Source organism: Pteropus medius, unplaced genomic scaffold (assembly GCF_902729225.1).
Source record: "Pteropus medius unplaced genomic scaffold, Ma_sr-lr_union100, whole genome shotgun sequence".
Classification (NCBI taxonomy): Eukaryota; Metazoa; Chordata; class Mammalia; order Chiroptera; family Pteropodidae; genus Pteropus; species Pteropus medius.
Window position 1 is genome coordinate 15,595,119 of NW_024340699.1, and position 16,545 is coordinate 15,611,663.

At 61.9% G+C, this 16,545-nt stretch overlaps 1 protein-coding gene and 1 long non-coding RNA gene across 4 annotated transcripts in view; both read left to right on the forward strand.

Moving 5' to 3' along the window:
• The window catches only part of FAM20C (FAM20C golgi associated secretory pathway kinase), a 27,082-nt gene extending 20,295 nt beyond the window's left edge, over window positions 1–6,787 (forward strand). The window contains exons 4-10 of one of the 2 annotated variants that reach the window (XM_039879040.1): window positions 916–1,008; window positions 1,837–1,952; window positions 3,096–3,276; window positions 3,965–4,074; window positions 4,258–4,339; window positions 5,013–5,072; window positions 5,800–6,787. In XM_039879040.1, the coding sequence (XP_039734974.1) occupies window positions 916–1,008; window positions 1,837–1,952; window positions 3,096–3,276; window positions 3,965–4,074; window positions 4,258–4,339; window positions 5,013–5,072; window positions 5,800–6,049 (892 nt within the window). In that variant the 3' untranslated portion in view covers window positions 6,050–6,787. The remainder of the gene's footprint in view (window positions 1–915; window positions 1,009–1,836; window positions 1,953–3,095; window positions 3,277–3,964; window positions 4,075–4,257; window positions 4,340–5,012; window positions 5,073–5,799) is intronic. The other variant, XM_039879048.1, reaches the window with a different exon arrangement.
• A 3,426-nt stretch (window positions 6,788–10,213) lies between these two features.
• On the forward strand, window positions 10,214–16,539 carry LOC120615815 (uncharacterized). 2 transcript variants are annotated; one of them, XR_005656370.1, is made up of 5 exons: window positions 10,214–10,503; window positions 12,154–12,428; window positions 13,397–14,448; window positions 14,718–15,434; window positions 15,535–16,539. It is a non-coding gene; the product is annotated as an uncharacterized LOC120615815 (long non-coding RNA). The 2 variants fall into 2 exon arrangements; XR_005656369.1 differs by having other exon boundaries at window positions 14,718–16,539.
• The last annotated feature ends 6 nt before the right edge of the window (window positions 16,540–16,545 follow it).

Sequence of the window (16,545 nt, forward strand, 5' to 3'; positions counted from 1 at the left end):
GATGGTGATGGTGATGATGGTGCTGGTGTTGGTGGTGGAGGTGGTGGTGCTGATGGTGACAATGGAAACTGAAGAAATGACAGTGGAAAAGCTCAAGGCTGCAGACAGATTTACGCCCTTCCCTGTGCTTCTTCTGTCAGTCCCTCAGCTGTTGGTCTGTCTATTAAACCCTGGCGCCACAGCTGCTGCGTGGCAGGCATATTCCCACTCAGGCCCCGCACGCAGTGATCCGGTGCGGTGGTGCTGAGCTCTCAGGGGAGAAGCCCTCATCTCAGGCTGCCCAGAGGCCCCTGGGGGCTGAGACAGATCTTGGTCGCCCGTGCTCCGTTTAGAGATGACTCCCCGGCAGCGTGGCAACCTTGCCATCAGCGTGCTCCCTGTCCACAAGCTGCCAGATCTTTGGGCTCGGAGGCAAGAGGCTGCCCTTTGCCATCAGCCTTTCTGGAGCATGTGTGTGTGGCTGGTGGCATGGATCTGGTGGTGGGCTGATCAGTATTTACTACCGGCCCCCCCGTGGGGGGAAGCCTGATTCGGAGCTTGCCAGTTTCCATGGTGCAAATACTTCCTGCCTGGTGAATTCCGGCTCCCAACACGAGGTCCCTAATAGTAGAGTTGGGGGGAAGTGCACCCCTATCACGGGCTGCTTCCACCTGCAGCTGTGAGAGACGCCGCGGGCTGGAGCGCGGCGGACACGGGAACGTTGTAAGATCACTGGGAAGCGACGGGATGTGCGCGTTTATCGCTTTGGAAATGACTCATGTAATCGTAAGCTCGCGTCATTTTTAACGATGACCGTGTTAACAGCTGGCTCACAAAATTCTTGGAAACTTAACAGTCGGCGCTCAGGCGCGGGTACGAGGCTCCCGCCGGGTGTCCTCAGTGATCGGCCCCTCTGTCTCGTGCCATTTTTTCTAGGCAAACGAGAGAGCAGGAGACGCCCCCGGACTTTTTTTATTTCTCTGACTACGAGAGACACAATGCGGAGATCGCCGCCTTCCACCTGGACAGGTGAGCCGTCCAGCCTGCAGCGCCCCGCAGAGGCCGGGTCTGAGCACTGTGCTCGTCCCTGCGGCCCTCCCCGCTCCCCGCCAGTGGGGCGTCACTCCCCCACTGCACAGAAGGGGAGACTGAGGTGCTGTGAGGTTTGATCGGCCCACAGCCCAGGCTCGCCAGCATTCCCGAGAGATGGTCCTTGCGTGTCCCCGCCCAGGTGGACGTGCTGCTGTGTACCAAGAACAGTGCTGTCAGTTCATGCCCAGGAGTGGCCGGGGACCCCGGGGGACAGTGGACCGTTGGGAATAAAGGACAGAAAGCAGGGCCGGGGTTTGGGAACTGCGTGTGTGCATTTCTCTGGGAGGCCAAGGTGGGACCGAGAGACTCAAGTGGCATAAACGGGTCCCCAATGTGGTCACCTGTCTTGGGGGCAGCTCTACTCAGCAGGGCGTGAATTCCTCTTCGGGCGCCACAGGCCCCTCACTGCCACATGGGAGGGACGGCCAGCAGCCCCGTCTTGGAGCTCCGCCCCCTCCAGGGGCAGCTCACGGGCCTGGCTCTGGGGTCAGCCCCGAGGGTCTATAGGATGGGAAGACTCCACCTCGGCCTCTGGAGCGCCCCGTCTTCACTGCAGACCCCTGGCCTGACATGGGTCTGAGCCTCGTGCTTGGGGTGTGGCCGGGTGTCACCCAAGCTGGTTGGAATGCAGAGCCCTGGGCTGCATCCTGGTCCTACAGAGCCACCGGCCCCAGGGTCAGAGGCGTGTTGAGTCGGCCCCACCAGGAGCTGGAGCTGGCCAGCGGGACACGAGATAAAGGCCCCTCCCCGTCCCTTTCCCACCAGGATCCTGGACTTCCGCCGGGTCCCCCCTGTGGCTGGCAGGACGATCAACATGACCAAGGAAATCCGGGATGTCACACGAGACAGGAAGTTGTGGAGAACATTCTTCATCTCGCCAGGTAACCTGCACCCGGGGAAGCCCGCCCTCACCTGCCCACTGCACACAGGAATGCGAGCTGAGTTAACCCCTTCCAACAACGAGATGGGGCGTAACGCTGGTCGTCAGCCCGCTGTGTTCTCTCAGCCACGTGCCACGCGCCACGGGCCCCTCCGTGCCGAGGTGTGTCCACCTACGTCCCGATTTAAAAGGCTTCCCCGAACGGTTGTGCCGTCACGTGCAGTCGGTCCCCTGGATGGGCACAGAGGTTACTTCTGCCATTGGTTTGTTTCCCAAGCAAAATGAATTCATTGTGGAAGACGCCCAGCCTCTCCGTGGACCTTCTCCAGGTTGTCCACCCAGAGGAGACCTCTGTCCTCTGCGGGCTGTGGAGCTGACCCCCCGAGAGCTCACGCCCATGGGCCACTCGTGTCTGAGCCACTGCAGGCCGCACGGCTGCCCCTTACCCATTTCCGTTTGCGACGCTTATTGCACCATTTCTAGTCATCGGTTTCAAAGGTTCAAACATTAAGACGCCAACGCCTCGTCCCCATGTGCCCGCCGCCCGGCTTGGCCTTTGGCAGCCTCCCTCCGCATCAGACGCGCATCTCCCCGTTCCTGTCCGGGGTCCTCCCCTCCGAACCGCCTGCAGGACCGTCTCGGGGGCGGGCAGAGGGGCGCTGGCAGCTGGCGGGAGGACGGGGGGCTGGGGCAGACTGCTGAGCGCACTCTGAGTTGAAGCCACTTATCTGTCTGTCACTGAGTCGTAAGGGTTCTGCGTGTGACAGGTGCCAGGCCCGCCTCAGGTCCGTGGCTTGCAAACATTTTCTCCCACTTCCTCGATAGCATGAACGCCATTTTAAAGCCATCGAGCACCGAGCGTAGAATTTCCAGACTCCCTCTAATTTTGAGGGTGAGCAGAAAGGACGTGGGGTCCGACCCGAAGTCCGAGACCACACTGTGTGGCCTTGGGCAGGTCAGCTCCCCCTCTAGGCCTCCATTTCCTGTCATGTGGGGTCCGAGCGCTTTGCGGGGCTGGGACGTGAGCTCTGCCTGGCAGCAGACGGGGCAGGAGGACGCGGCCTGGCCGGAGGACGCCCCGAGGGGCCGGCAGGGGCGGCGCCGCTCCGAGGGCCTCCCGTAACGGCCGTGTCCCCCTGCGCAGCCAACAACGTCTGCTTCTACGGGGAGTGCTCCTATTACTGCTCCACGGAGCACGCGCTGTGCGGGAAGCCGGACCAGATCGAGGGCTCGCTGGCCGCCTTCCTGCCAGACCTGTCGCTGGCCAAGAGGAAGACGTGGCGGAACCCCTGGCGACGCTCATATCACAAGCGCAAGAAGGCGGAGTGAGTGTGAGCCGCGTGCAGCGGGACGCGCACCCTGGGCCGGGCCCTTCCTGTTCTGACTTCTGCAGTGTCTTGGGGAGCTGGGGAGCTGCTTCTGTTTTGCAGCACGAAAGTGAGCTCAGAGGGGTCTTGGGCCTTGTCACCCACCACACGGGTGTGAGTGGTGGCCGAGAAGGGAGGCGTGCCCAGCTCTGCCTGGCCGGGGGGCGTGTGAGGCCCCACGTTCCCACAGGCCATCGGGATGCGCATCTCTACTCTGAGACAATGTGGCCCTGCGGGGTGCTCCCTGCCCACCGGGGTCTCCCGGCGTTTGAACTTGGCTTTCACGCCCTCCTGCCCTTATTGTCCCTCTGTTCCTCTAGCCACTGAGATGTCCCTATAGGTGTGGTGTCCAGGCCCTGTTTCCTAACAGTGACCGTCCAAAACCCTGGCATCCAGGGCTGATGGTAGCCCCCAGTTGTGATCAGCCCAGGGCCAAGCGGCTTCGTCCCCTCCCGGCCCCATACTCCTGTTAATGCAGCCCGGCCCACTGCAGGTGCGTGTCCGCCTGCAGACACTCCGCTGCATCGTGCCTGCCTTCCCCTTCGTGCTGCAGTGTAGACCCCGCTGCCCAGAGCTGGGCAGCTGCAGCAGTGGGTCTGGGCCCGTCCACACAGAGGGGCCCGGCCCTCACACTGGCCCCCCGCAGGTGGGAGGTGGACCCCGACTACTGCGAGGAGGTGAAGCAGACGCCCCCATATGACAGCAGCCATCGCATCCTGGACATCATGGACATGACCATTTTCGACTTCCTCATGGGTGCGTCCGCGGGCTGCCTGGCCCGCCCTGGGTGTCCACCCAGAGCCCCGGGCGCTGGGCCACTGTGTGGAGGGCTGAGTCCCGCCTTTCCTTGGTCACTGTGCTTGGAGGTCAGACTGCGGGGGGAGGGGAGCTCCAAGCTGCAGGAGACGCTCAGCGCGGCCCACTTGCTTCTCCCCACAGGAAACATGGACCGCCACCACTACGAGACGTTCGAGAAGTTTGGGAACGAGACGTTCATCATTCACCTGGACAACGGAAGGGGGTGAGCCCTGCTCGTGCCCTCCACATGCAGAGAGGGGCGGGCCGTGTCCCTGCAGAGAGGGGCAGGTCACATCCCCACAAACAGGGCCCTGGAGACAGGGAGGGTCATGACGTTGACCCCGTGAGCTGAGTCCGGTCACACCCTCGTGGGGTCTGGAGAGCAGGCTGTGGGGAGCAGGTAGGGGCGCCCACCTGCACCTTGGCGTCTAGGACCAGCCTCCCCGCCAAACGGCCTGCCCGGTGCACAGGAAGTGGGTGCGTGCGTAGGGCCCCCGGTACAGATGGCGAAAGCTCCGAGTCCCCGGCCCTGGGCGCCCAGAGGTGGACGTGTGGGTCACGTGCCCCAGCTGTAACAGGCGCCGTGGTGCTGGCCCGGCTGACCCCCCCTCGCGCCCTGTCCTCTCAGTGTGCCCGGGCCCTGCCCTTAGAGCTGCTCAGGCCAGTGGCCAGAAGGCTGGGCTGCTTTCAGGCACCCCCTTTCCTTGGGGCGGGGGACAGTGGGGGCCAGGCCACATTGCCCAGTGTCCAAAGCCCTTGCAGCCCAGCCCACACACATGCCGCTCAGTCCAGTGTCCCTGTCCCCGACAGATGCCTGGGTGGCAGCCTCTGAGCAGGGTGGTCCCCAGCTGCCACCCCCGAGTGCCACCCCAGACAGCCCTGCTTTTCTCCAGCAGGTTTGGGAAGTATTCCCACGACGAGCTTTCCATCCTGGCGCCCCTACAGCAGTGCTGCAGGTATGTGCACCCCGCCCTCCGAGGAGCGGCCCTGGCACCCTGCAAGAGGCCACATGCTGCCACAGCCGCAGATTAGGCGTCTCTGTCCCCACCCAGCCGTAACGTGAGAACGACGTCCCAGCCCCAGTGGGACCCACAGCCCGACTCCCACTGCACAGCAGCACACACCCCTGACCCCTGACCCCTGACCCCGCCGGCACCTGATGCCTATCCAGCTTGAGCTCCAGGACCCCACGGCCCTTTGCCAGGACTGAGATCCTTGTCACCCTAAGGACCCATCTTACATGTGAAAACTCTGAGGCCCTGACAACAGTCATGCTCTCCAGAGCTCTGTGCCACCGTCTGCAGGGCTCCCCACCCCCCTTCCTCCCCTTTGTAGGGGGTGGACAGGCTATGAGGCAAAGCCGCCTGCACTTCCCAAGGGAGGCCCCAGCGTACGCCCTGCTCAGACAGCCGTGCGGAGCCAAGCTAGGGGCTGTGTCCCCGCTGAGTGCCGGCCCTCCCTCCCAGGCCATCTCCCTGGTGGATGGGGCCTGCTGGGCAGCGCGGGCCTCGCAAGGGCCACCCGAGGCAGGACCCTGGGCCTTAGCCCCTCAGAGGCAGGGGCCAAGCTGGACCACCCTGCTTGGGGCCGCGGAGACGCTTGACCTTGGCGCGTCCCTCGCCCGGTTTCCCGCGGCCCAGAGCCTGCTCCCTCCTGCCAGGTCCCCACTGCTCTCTCCTGCAGGATCAGGAAGTCCACGTACCTGCGGCTGCAGCTCCTGGCCAAGGAGGACTACAAGCTGAGTCTGCTGATGGCAGAGTCCCTGCGGAAGGACCGGGTGGCCCCCGTCCTGTACCGGCCGCACCTGGAGGCCCTGGACCGGCGGCTGCGTGTCGTCCTGCGCACCGTGAGGGGCTGCGTGGAGAAGGACGGGCCGCGCAGCGTGGTGGACAATGACCTGGACCCCGAGCACAGAGGCTCCACCCAGAGGTAGTGACCACGAGCCGCCGGCCCGCGCCGCGGAGGGACACAGGTGCCCGCGCCGCGGAGGGACAGGGAGCGTGCCATGAACTCGAGCCACCGGCCAGCTCCCGGTTGGGAACCTTGGAAACATGGGGTCATCGGCAGTGGGTCCCACGGAACGCAGTCTATTCGTTTTCAAGGCTGGACATGGTTGGGGAGCGGGCGCCCTGTGCTCACGGACAGAGGTGGCCGACGGCAGGGCGACCCCCCCACTTGTAAGGAAGAGAAGTCTTTATTGATGGTTTTGTATTCATCCACGGATCCTATGTACATAAACAGATGTCTGCCAGGCCCCAGACCACCCACCAAATTCACGCGAGAGGGCCGCACCCCTCGGCCAGGTCCTGGAAAGGGTCCTGGCGCCCCAGACCCGGCTCTGAATAAAAACTCTTCTGTGCTCCCCTCCGGGGTCACGTTGGGGCCACGAGTCCCTTCGCGGATTTGTGCTGACAGACGGACACGCGCACGTGGTTCTGGAGTGGCAGAAATGACCAGCTGTCCTGGCAGCGCCCGGACTTCCTTGGGTGGCCCCGGGCCGCAGCTCGTCCGACTGCTTCGGGGACCTGGTGTAGCTGCGTCCCGCGGACCCCGCGCCGCCGGCAGCGGGCTCGCCTCCGCCGCATTTTTCGTGGAATAGTTTGCAATGTGAGAAAGTGCAATAAAGATACAGCAAATGTGTTAGGGGCCTGGGGGGTCCAGGTCTCTCGCAGCCTTGTGCTCAGCTGTCTGCCCACCCACCCTCCAAAAAACAAGTCCTCATGCTGGGTATGGGGAGGCCCCAGCTTTCGGGGTGCTGGGACGGGAAGCAGGGGTTGCAATAAGGCCGGAGCTTGCTCCAAAGGGAGGGGGTGGGCGTGGAGGGGGGGCTCGCTCACTGGCCTGCTCCTGACAGTGGGTGGAGACCCCGCAAACCACAGGCCGGCCCCAGGGGGCGGCATCCTGTGGGCACAGCGGCTTCACCCGGGGGAGTGGGGACAGCGGTGGCTGCAGGAAGGGCAGGCACAGCAGCTTTCCTGAGCCACAGGTGGCCCAAGTGCTCCAGGCCCCACCTGAAAGCTTCCCCCACCTGCTGGCCGCTGGCTGGCAGCCTGATACGCAGCCCCGGCGAGCCTGGGAGGTCACTGAGGTGTCTCCCATGTGGGGGTGCAGGGCGCGTGAGCCCCGCGTTCTCAGAGCACCGGAGCCCCAGAGCAGAGAGCAGGTCCTCACCTGCCACCGCAGGGTATTTCTGGTCTCTAGAGCTAGACTGCAAGGTCACCTTTATTTTCCAACCTGACCAGCCCGCCAGCTCACCCAGAGCCAGCTCCACTCCGGCCTGGTTCACCAGCCCCTCCAGGGATCTTTGCTGCGGCCGGTGTGGGGGTTGGGGGGACAGGAAGCAGGGGGTCTAAGGGCCGTCACGATCTGGTCGGTGGTGGCGTTTGCTCTCAAACCCTTAAACCGTGTTCATTTGTGTCACACTGATGGAAATCCGAACTGCAGCCAAAGCTGCCGGGCGGAGGGTGAGCAGTGAGGCCTCCGGCCGGGGGCGGGGTCAGGCCGGGGGCGGGGTCAGGCCGGGGCGGGGTCAGGCCGGGGGCGGGGTCAGCACGAAGCCCGCGTCAGCGCCACCCCGCGCCCAGTGCGAGCCCATGGCTTTGCTGCACCCCCTCCCCTCCCCGCCCAGTCGCCCTCCAGGGGAAAGCCCCCATTTACAGCTTTCTACGCCGAGGCCCAGACTGCAGAAACGGCTTTTCCTGAGTTCAGCCTGGAGTGGGTGGCCCTTGGGACCCGTGTGCCCGACCTCTGGATGGCTACGGTCCCGCCACACCAGACCCCCTCTTTCTGTCCTCAGAGTCAGATCAAATCCTTGCGTCTATCAAGAGCAGCTGTAGCCACCCACCGGGCGCCCGAACCGCACAAGCCCGGCCGTCCCGTCCAGGCGGGCAGAGAAAAGGGGACGATGAGTCGGGGCTGGGGGGCCGGGAACAAAACGAGGAGAAAGAGCTTCCCATTAACCCCTCTGGAAGCCAGGCTGCTTTCCCAGGAGAGCTGAGCAGCCTGCCGAGTCCGCAAGGAGGGCGGCGTTTTGCCAGAGGGGCCCAGGAGAAGTGTGGGTGAGAATTCAAAAGGGACTTAAAAAACAAAACGGGAGGAAAAATCCTCATTCGGCCTGGGATCCCGTTTTGGAGAATCAAGAGGAAGCAGAAGGGGGTGGCACCCGGCGGAGGCCACTTCCTGAATTAAGGTCCGTAAATGAACAGGTACGTCCACTGGGAATGATGCCTGCCCCGTGGGCCCCAGGGGACAAAGTGTGCAGAGAGGTGTGGGAATGCGAGGGGGAGGCACACCCCATTCCCCAGCCCCCCATCCAGAAGCCACCTTGTGGACAGCAGGACTGCCTGAGCCTCCCGGGTGGCTCCCCAAATATACCTGCCTCAGTCACCTGGAAGCGAGTTGAATGTATAGATCCCTGGGGCCCCTAAAGTCCGAGCCCATGTAGGGGGAGGGGCCAGGTGCCTCTGTGAGGCTCCCAGGCCACCCTCCTGAGCGCGATGCCTCACCTAAGTGGCTCCCAGGCCACCCAGAGCAGACGTACCCTCAGCCTATCTCTCACAGTTACCATGGAAAACTGCCCTCCACATGTCACTGTACCCCAAAAGGAAGCAGGTGAGCAGAGGCCCCAGAGGCCTTGGCCTGGGGGCGGGGGTGGCGGGGGGTCCGGTTAGTGGACAAGGAAGACCGTAGACCCTGTGGAGAGAAGTCCCCCACGTGTGTTGGCTGGGGTCCCCACATGCACAAAAGGAAGGTCCTTACTCCTCTCTGAGCTGGCATTTGCGAGGAATGGGTTTGTGGGCTGGCGGGGTGCAGTGTCCATCCCAACTCACAGGGTGGGGAGAGCTCCTGGCCACGTGGCTCTGCAGGGACAGTGAGGAGGGGACCTCACAGACAGCTGCTGGGGGACGGGGGGCCTGTGGTGCACACCAGCGCCTCAGCCCAGGTCAGGGGCGGCCCAGCGATTGCCAGGGGGCTCCAGTTAGCCAGCTCCACCCGAGGTCCCTGTGGGTCCCAGGACGGGAGGTCCCCGCTGTCCTGGGGAGGGCCTCAGGAGGACTGCACTGGGGACACTGCCCGTGTCTGGTCCTCGAGCACCCTCTAGAGGACAGCCTGGGAAAAGCGAACTCGCCTCCCCAGGGCAGAGAAGACCCTGGTCGACTCCTAGCTCCTCAGGGTCAGTGGCCCAGGTGTCAGCAGCAGAGGGGACCTAAAGATCCCCCGCTGCCTGGCAGACGGGTCCCCATCCAGACAGCCCATCAGCGAGCCCCTGCCAGCTGCCCAGCTCCCCCCAGGCCGGCCTGTCCTTCCTGTGTCCGGGGCGGGGGCCTGAGTGCCACGCTCCACCGCCCCGCCGGAACCTGCCCCAGTGCCCGGCACTCCAAAACACCTCCCGAACAAATGGGGTGTTTGCGATGAGCGTGACAAGTTCTGGACACCAATGAATATTTACAGACACTCCTCAACAGAGGAGCAAGTTTGGGATTAATCTGGAAGGTGGTGGCAGCCACTGAAGCTTCTAGAAGCTTCTAGAAGCACCACCGTGGATGCTGCGAGACCTTTGCATGGCTTCTACCCTGGAGCCCTCTGCCCCGTGCCAGCGTTATGTTGTGAATTCCCACCGTGAGCGCATTTTGCCCGTGGAGGACGTTCCTGGCCCTTGGCGGGTGGCCTGGCAGGCTCTCTCGTGGAGCTCTCTGCCTGCATTTCAGACCCCACGTCGCTGAGATGACCTGGTCAGCATCCGCTTCCCCACCAGACAGTCAGCGCTGTGAGGACAGGGTGTGCTGCCTGCCACGGCAGACCCAGTGCCCGGGCGCTCGCTGGGCACGGCCGGGGAGCGGCTCTGCTCGGGCAGCTCCCTGCTGACCTCTGCTCGTCTCTGGCGCTGAACTTGCCGCGTTCCCCCGAGGCGCCCGCCCACCCAGGCCCTGAACCCGGCACAGGCTAGCCAGTCCTCGCCTGGTCATCCTCTCTTGCCGTGGTGCTGTGGCCCTTCTGAGCGGTCCCCTGCTGGAGTTGGGGACCCCTTCTGCCTCCGGCGTGCTGGTGACCCCCCAACCCCCCGACCTGCACTCCTCCTGAAGTAGCCAGCAGCCCGAAACGCGCACCGATGGGTCTGTGGGACCAACAGAACATGCATCCGTGATGGCACGTCACTGTTGAAACTCGGTCCCAAAGGCCCTGGGCTTCTGCCTCTCTCAACTGTACTGCCGTGCGTGGCTCATGGAGGGGCCCTTATGGGAGCACCGAGGCCCCAGCCAGCCACCTACACCAACACGCCAGGCCTGAGGGCCCTTCTTGGAAAGGAGACATTCCAGCCCCAGCTGAGCCTTCGGATGACGCAGCCCCAACCAACACCCTGGGAGACCCTGAGCTGGAACCACCCAGGTAAGCCACACCCCAGTTCCAGACTCTCAGAAACCCTGCGAGACAGTGTTTGCTGTTGGTTTAAGCCGCTGAGTTCGGAGTGGTTAGTTATACAGCACAGACAGCAAAACACTGTGCCGAACCCACGTTAGCTGCACAGATGCCCCATCTAGTCACAGCTGCTCAGAGCTCGCTGCTCAGCGGAGGGTCACTCTGGCTGCGTTTCCACATCTCAAGTATCCTCGTTTCTAATGAGCCACTGCACAGGTCCACACGACGAGCAAAATACAGGACAATTTGTCCCCCTTCGTCGCACACTCTGCAATACGCCTCCTGCCGCCCGCTCACCTGGGGAGGCAGGCTTTTCTGTTAACGGAGTCTTGCCTCCTCTGTAGGGAGTCACCCCTTGCCAGCCTCAGTCCCGTGGCTCCAGCAGGGCCGACCTCCCCACGGGCACCAGACCTGGCATTTCCGGTGGGAGTACTGTAACCCCCTGCACTGCAATGATTGACTGAAGGACAGCAGTGACCCCAACTGGGCCAGGAGCAGTGACACGAGGCACTCACGGGGCCGTAAGGAATTCTCAGTGGGGACGAGTGAGTGTGAGGTGCTGAGGGGCGCAAAGGACAGTTCACTCACCACTTTCTGGGGGCAGAGTCTGTAGAATTAGCTTTGTTCTTTCTCTGGCTGTCACACGGAAATGCGGGGTTCTGGAAAGAACGTTTTAGGCTTTGTGAATGCTACGTCCCGCTCCAGATGTCAAAGCAGAGGTGGCTGCTGGCCCAGACGTACCCCAGGGTGAGCACGGCCTCTACCTGCACTGGCGAAAAGCACGGGCTTGACCAGAGCGACCAGGAAGTTATTCCAACGCCCGCTGCGCTGGAAAGGTGACGGGGATGTATGTTTCCTCCTTACTCCAGCCTGCAGCACCCCTCGAGAGTTTGGGAGCAGAGCCAAGTCTCCCCTGCTTCTTCCGAGGGGCTGCAGCAAAATCCCCTGGAAGAGACCCCCACTCAGTCATCCGAGTCGGACGTGGCTGCCAGCTCAAGGGGCTTCTCACGGGACCTGGAACGTGGCAGATGCTCCGTCAATGCCGGCTGAGTGAGCGAGCGAGTCCTCAAGGCTCCTGTTCTCTGAAAATAAAGTTTGTGTCTGACTTTTAAGGAACTCAGCACTAACAAATCTATATTGCAAACTGGCAAACCGGCTTTAGTCGCGAACGTCATTGACGAGGTTCCCGAGATAACGTGCTCCCGGAAACATTTAAAATACGATTCATAACTGAATTCTGACACATTCAATATTCTTGAGACATCAACAGTCAAGTTTGTAAAGAATATTCGCGTGTTATTCTTTCGCAAATGTACCTGCTCTCCAAACACTGGCAGCAGAGACAACAGCGTGGGGCAGCGGCAGGTTCTGAACGACGGCACCTCCGTCTGCAGGCGATTTTTATTGTTATCCCTCTATCTACTTTATATATTTTCTGTAACGAACATAACTTTTAATTAAAAAATACAGAAGTGTACGCGTGAGCTATAACAAGACGTTATGGCGGGGGGGGGTGGGTTGAAGTCCCCTACGGTCTCCTCTCCATTTTCATTCTGTTTTGTTCCTCTGAGCCAAATACAAGTGTAAATCAAGGATTACAATTTTATATTTTTGCCACAGTGTCACAATACAAATCACCGTTTCGTTTCCGATATCTGTGAATGGCACCATATTATTGCTCTGGAGCACAGGTGTTTCAGAGGATTTGCTGGCGAGGGCCGCCGGAGCTGATGATGTAACTGCTGGCGTCCAGGGGTGCCCCAAGCACAGACTGAAGTGCCCCCCCTCCGTTTTTTTTGCCTGCTGCAAGACTTCACACAGGCCTCCGGGGGGCACCTTCCGACCTGGGTTCGAATCCTGCCTCACTCCACGTGGGACAAGCGGTGAGATTCTGGGTGAGTTGGTTACCTCCGTGTCCCCACACATGGGAATAAACATTAGGACCTAATTCATGGGATTGTCCTGAAAAGTAACTGAGTTAGCACGAGGAGTCTTAGAACACTGCTGCCTGCGTTTGCTGCTGGCGCTGTCACTATGACCGGTTTAAGGACATTTTTGGCTAAAGACCAGAGAAGCCTTCCTTTTCACCACTGGGCCCCAAATTAATTAATCAGTTATTTTTAGAAGTGAGTCAAGTAAACGTTTCAGAACTCTCAGAAACCAAAATTCATTAGAAAGGCTTTCTAACTAACCAACATTCTCCATTTTCTATTCAATTAAATAAGTGGACACCTAGGGCTGTTCGCTCCACCAACGGTTTCTAAAGTTTCATTCTGTCATGCTTCAAAAGCTCCTCTCCTCCCCTCCCCGCCCTCCCCCTGCAATGCGGGGCCCTGTTCTGCAGCTGCTGCAGCCCCCGCCCCCCCAGGCTTGGCTCGCAGGCAGCTCCCAGACCTTCACCTGCTCGCTCAATCTCCTGCCATCCAGGGGGGTCCACGAAGAGCCTTCTGCCCCACCTGCCCTCCCCCATCTTGCCTCTACCACCTCGCAGCCAGTCGTGCTGCTGCAGGGTGGAGCAGGCTGCCATTTCTCTGGGAAGATCTGTCCTGTGTCTGAGTGTCAGCCTGCAACCTGAGCTCTCTGATGGACTCGAGGAAAGTCGTGAGGGTGCAGATCGTGGGTGGCACCAGGCTGAGCCACTGAGTCTGTGGCAGCGGGTTACACAGCAATAGAAAATATCACAGAAATCGATGTGAATCCATGGGTCATCTTTGTTACACAAGAAACACACTGTCCTTATGAAAACTAAAACTCTACAGCTGGTTCTCTCCCAGAGGTCACCACTGTTGTTAATTTAGGGAGACTTCTTCCGGATCTCTTTTTAAGAGAAGCAGAAGCCTGCTTTGCACCCCGACTTTGCCAGGTACGTGCTGTGAACCCCAATGGATCGAGGGAGGTCGTGCACGTGAGGACTTGGAGCAGCGCAGGCACACGACACTCGATCGAAAGTGCTCCTGTAACTGCCGAGACCCAGCTCACGCCCGGATCCAGCTGAGAGCTGTGCCGTGACGTCGTGTGTAGCGGCCTGACGCAGAGCTCAGCTGCCTGCTCTGGGGGCTTTGTTGTCCTCTGTGCTGGCTTCTGTCATTGCTGAGTTCCATGCTGCTGGGCTTGAAAGCAGCTGGCAGGTGATCCAGAAGCCTCCCAGGCCCAAGGCCCCAGGTACAAAGGACCAGCACCCCCGGGCATCATCGGAGGCTGAAGAAGCCGAAGGACCACGTGGCGGGTGCCCGCACACCGCCTCCAGCAGAGCAGACATCTCATCATCATCTAATGTGTCCACGCCTTTACACAAGTGACAGGATCCCACGGGGCGGGGGCAGCAGGTTACAAAGCGCATCATGGGTTCGGGGACCAAATTCCCATCCCAAGCAAAGGGGCCTCCAGCCAGTTTCCCATCAGCCCCAGGGCATGGGAATGAGTGCTCTGAACTTGGAGCTGGCCCCTCACCGGGCTCTGCCGGGCCAGCTGTGTGGTCCAGGATGACCCACCTGTCCCTCTGAGGGGCTAGCCTGCGGCCTTCACAGGGGAAGGGGCCGCTTTCAGAGGCTGGATCAGCACACACAGGACGTGCAAAGTGCGGCACATGGCGGGCACGGCCTGGGCCCCAGGGGGTGGCTTTACCAGGAGAGCTCAGGCCTGGGGGCTCCAGGCAGCAGCAACTCGAATTCCCTGCCCCGCAAGGTCGGTGTGCTCGGCCCCGGGAGGCACGCACCACGGGGCGGAGGGCTGGGTGAAGGAGCAGCTGTCACCGTATGTCTGTCAGGGATCACCGTCCTTGTTTTAAGCCAAGCGCACACAGTCACCAATCCTGGTGGGGACGGGACAGGCCTGGGGCTCTGCCAGCTCCTGCCACATCTCCGCTCTTTGCTTCTGCCCGGCCACAGGGCTTCTGGGACCTGGGCTCTCGGAAAGGTCAGCTGGGGAGGAGGACACAGCGGGCGGGAGGCTGTGGGTGTCGCAAACCGGCGAAGAAGACCCCGCACTGAGGGGGGGGGCGGGGTTCTGTCCCTTTGACGCTGGCGGTACTCGGTGGCTCCCGCCCACACTGCTCCGCCAGGAAGTGTGTTCTCTCAGCCTTGGTATTGTTGGGGTTCAGCTTCTGTACGCACAACATGAAGGGGCAGGGAGACAGGGTCCCCGGAACCACTATGAGATTTTTTAATTCGACTTTTTAATTTTAGGTTAATTGTAGGTCCATGCAGTTTTCGGGAATAAAATGCAGAGCTCCCATGCCCCCTTTGTCACCCAGCTTCCCCAATGGTCACACAATGACATGGACTCGAAGTGCAGGGCACTTCGAGGACCCCTCACGTCACCTTTCGCAGCGGTGAACACTCCGCGCCTGCCCCTGCCTGTCAACCCCTGGCCGCCACGCACCTGCTGTCCACTGCGCCCCTTCCCGCTTCCGAGAATGCCACCACGTACACGCGTCACGCGCACGTGACCTTTCGAGCCTCGCACGCAGTCGGCGGTTCCCCCGGGCTGATGCTGCGGGCAGCGGGCTCCTTAGCGCGGACGGACTGCAGCCGGGTCGGCCATCTCCCTGTAGAAGGACATCTGGGCCCGTCCCAGTTTGGGGATCTGACGAAGGATGCTGCTGGAGCGCGTGTGCCCAGGCGTTTGTGTGACTTGCTCTGGGACAAGCGCCCAGGGGTGCAGTTGGCGGGTCATACGATAGCTAATGTTCAGTTTTTTAAGAAACGGCCAAACTGTTTTGCAGAGGAGCTGTGCCGTTTTCACGTCCCTGCATTCCAGCATTTTAATTTTAACACCTGATAGGGAGCCACTGAACGTGCCTGAGCCCGAGTGTGGCTCAGATGGCAGACAGAAGCCAGGCAGCCCAGGGCCAAAGCAGAAGGGGCGACTGCATGGCCGCTCTGCTGTTTCGGGGGGACCTGGTATGCCCTACCAAACCAGGCCCGCCCATCCACCCTCCTTCTCCAAGGGCAGCGGCAGCCCCTCCGCTGGGGCTGGCTGGACTGAGCACAGATCTTTCAGAGTGGAAGGTGCTGCTTCGAGGGGAGACTTTTCTGGAGAAGTCTATCCAGGCTTCCTGGCCTCCGACAGACTCGCCAGCTTGGCTCACGAGCATAATTCTGCAGGTCATCCATGGAAATAAATACCTTTTGGTGGCACGTCCACTGTGAAGCAACCCCCCACCTAAGATCCCTCCTCACTTCTTTATCCTAAAATGTCCTACAACCCTTGACTTCTCTTCTGCATGCGCCTCCCTACACCAGGAACTGGAGCTCTGGCGCTAGAAGGGACCAGTGACTGGCGCCCCTGGCTGCCGGGAAGCAGGGCCTCCCGCCCAGAGCAGACTCGACACTGGGCTGAGCCTGGCCCGGGGCCCCTGACGGAGGCATGCTGCTGGGCTGGGGGAGAGCTGCGGCGACACAGGGCCCTGGTCCAGGCCTGGACACACCCGCCGGACCCGCGCACTCCGCCCGGACCCGGGGAGCTCTGGGGCTGAAAGAGGCCGGGCCGAGCCTGGAGGAGGAGGGGCGGCAGCCTGGCCCGTCTGGTCTGTGGCCTGGTTCTCGGCTCGGTTCTGGCGGCCCCGAGGCACTCCGGGAATCTAGGTGCACGGGAAGAGCCTCCGTGTCTCCGGCGCGCCCAGGGCGCACCGACCCGCAGCTGCCGAAAGTGCGCGCGAGCAGGAGCTCTGCCCGGAGCTCGGAACTCCGGGGCCCGCGCTAGGAGCGAGGCGAGGCGCCCCGGGCGGCGGGCAGGGGAGGCGGGGGCGCCCCGCTCGTCGGACCACCCAGCGCGCCGCTCCCTCCTCCCTCCTCCCGCAGCCGGTCGGAGGGTCACCGAGAGCCCCGCTCCGCTCCCCTCCGCACTTAACCAGTGGCTGGGGCCTCCCCCGCACCGGGATTGGATGCCAGCGACTGGGTGGGGGCGGGCGGGGGGACCCCAGCAGCCCAGGTTCCCAGCTGGGGCAGAGAGCTCCCCGCAGTGCAGACGCTGCTGGTCCGCTCCCGCGAGGACCTCCGCACACACCGGCAG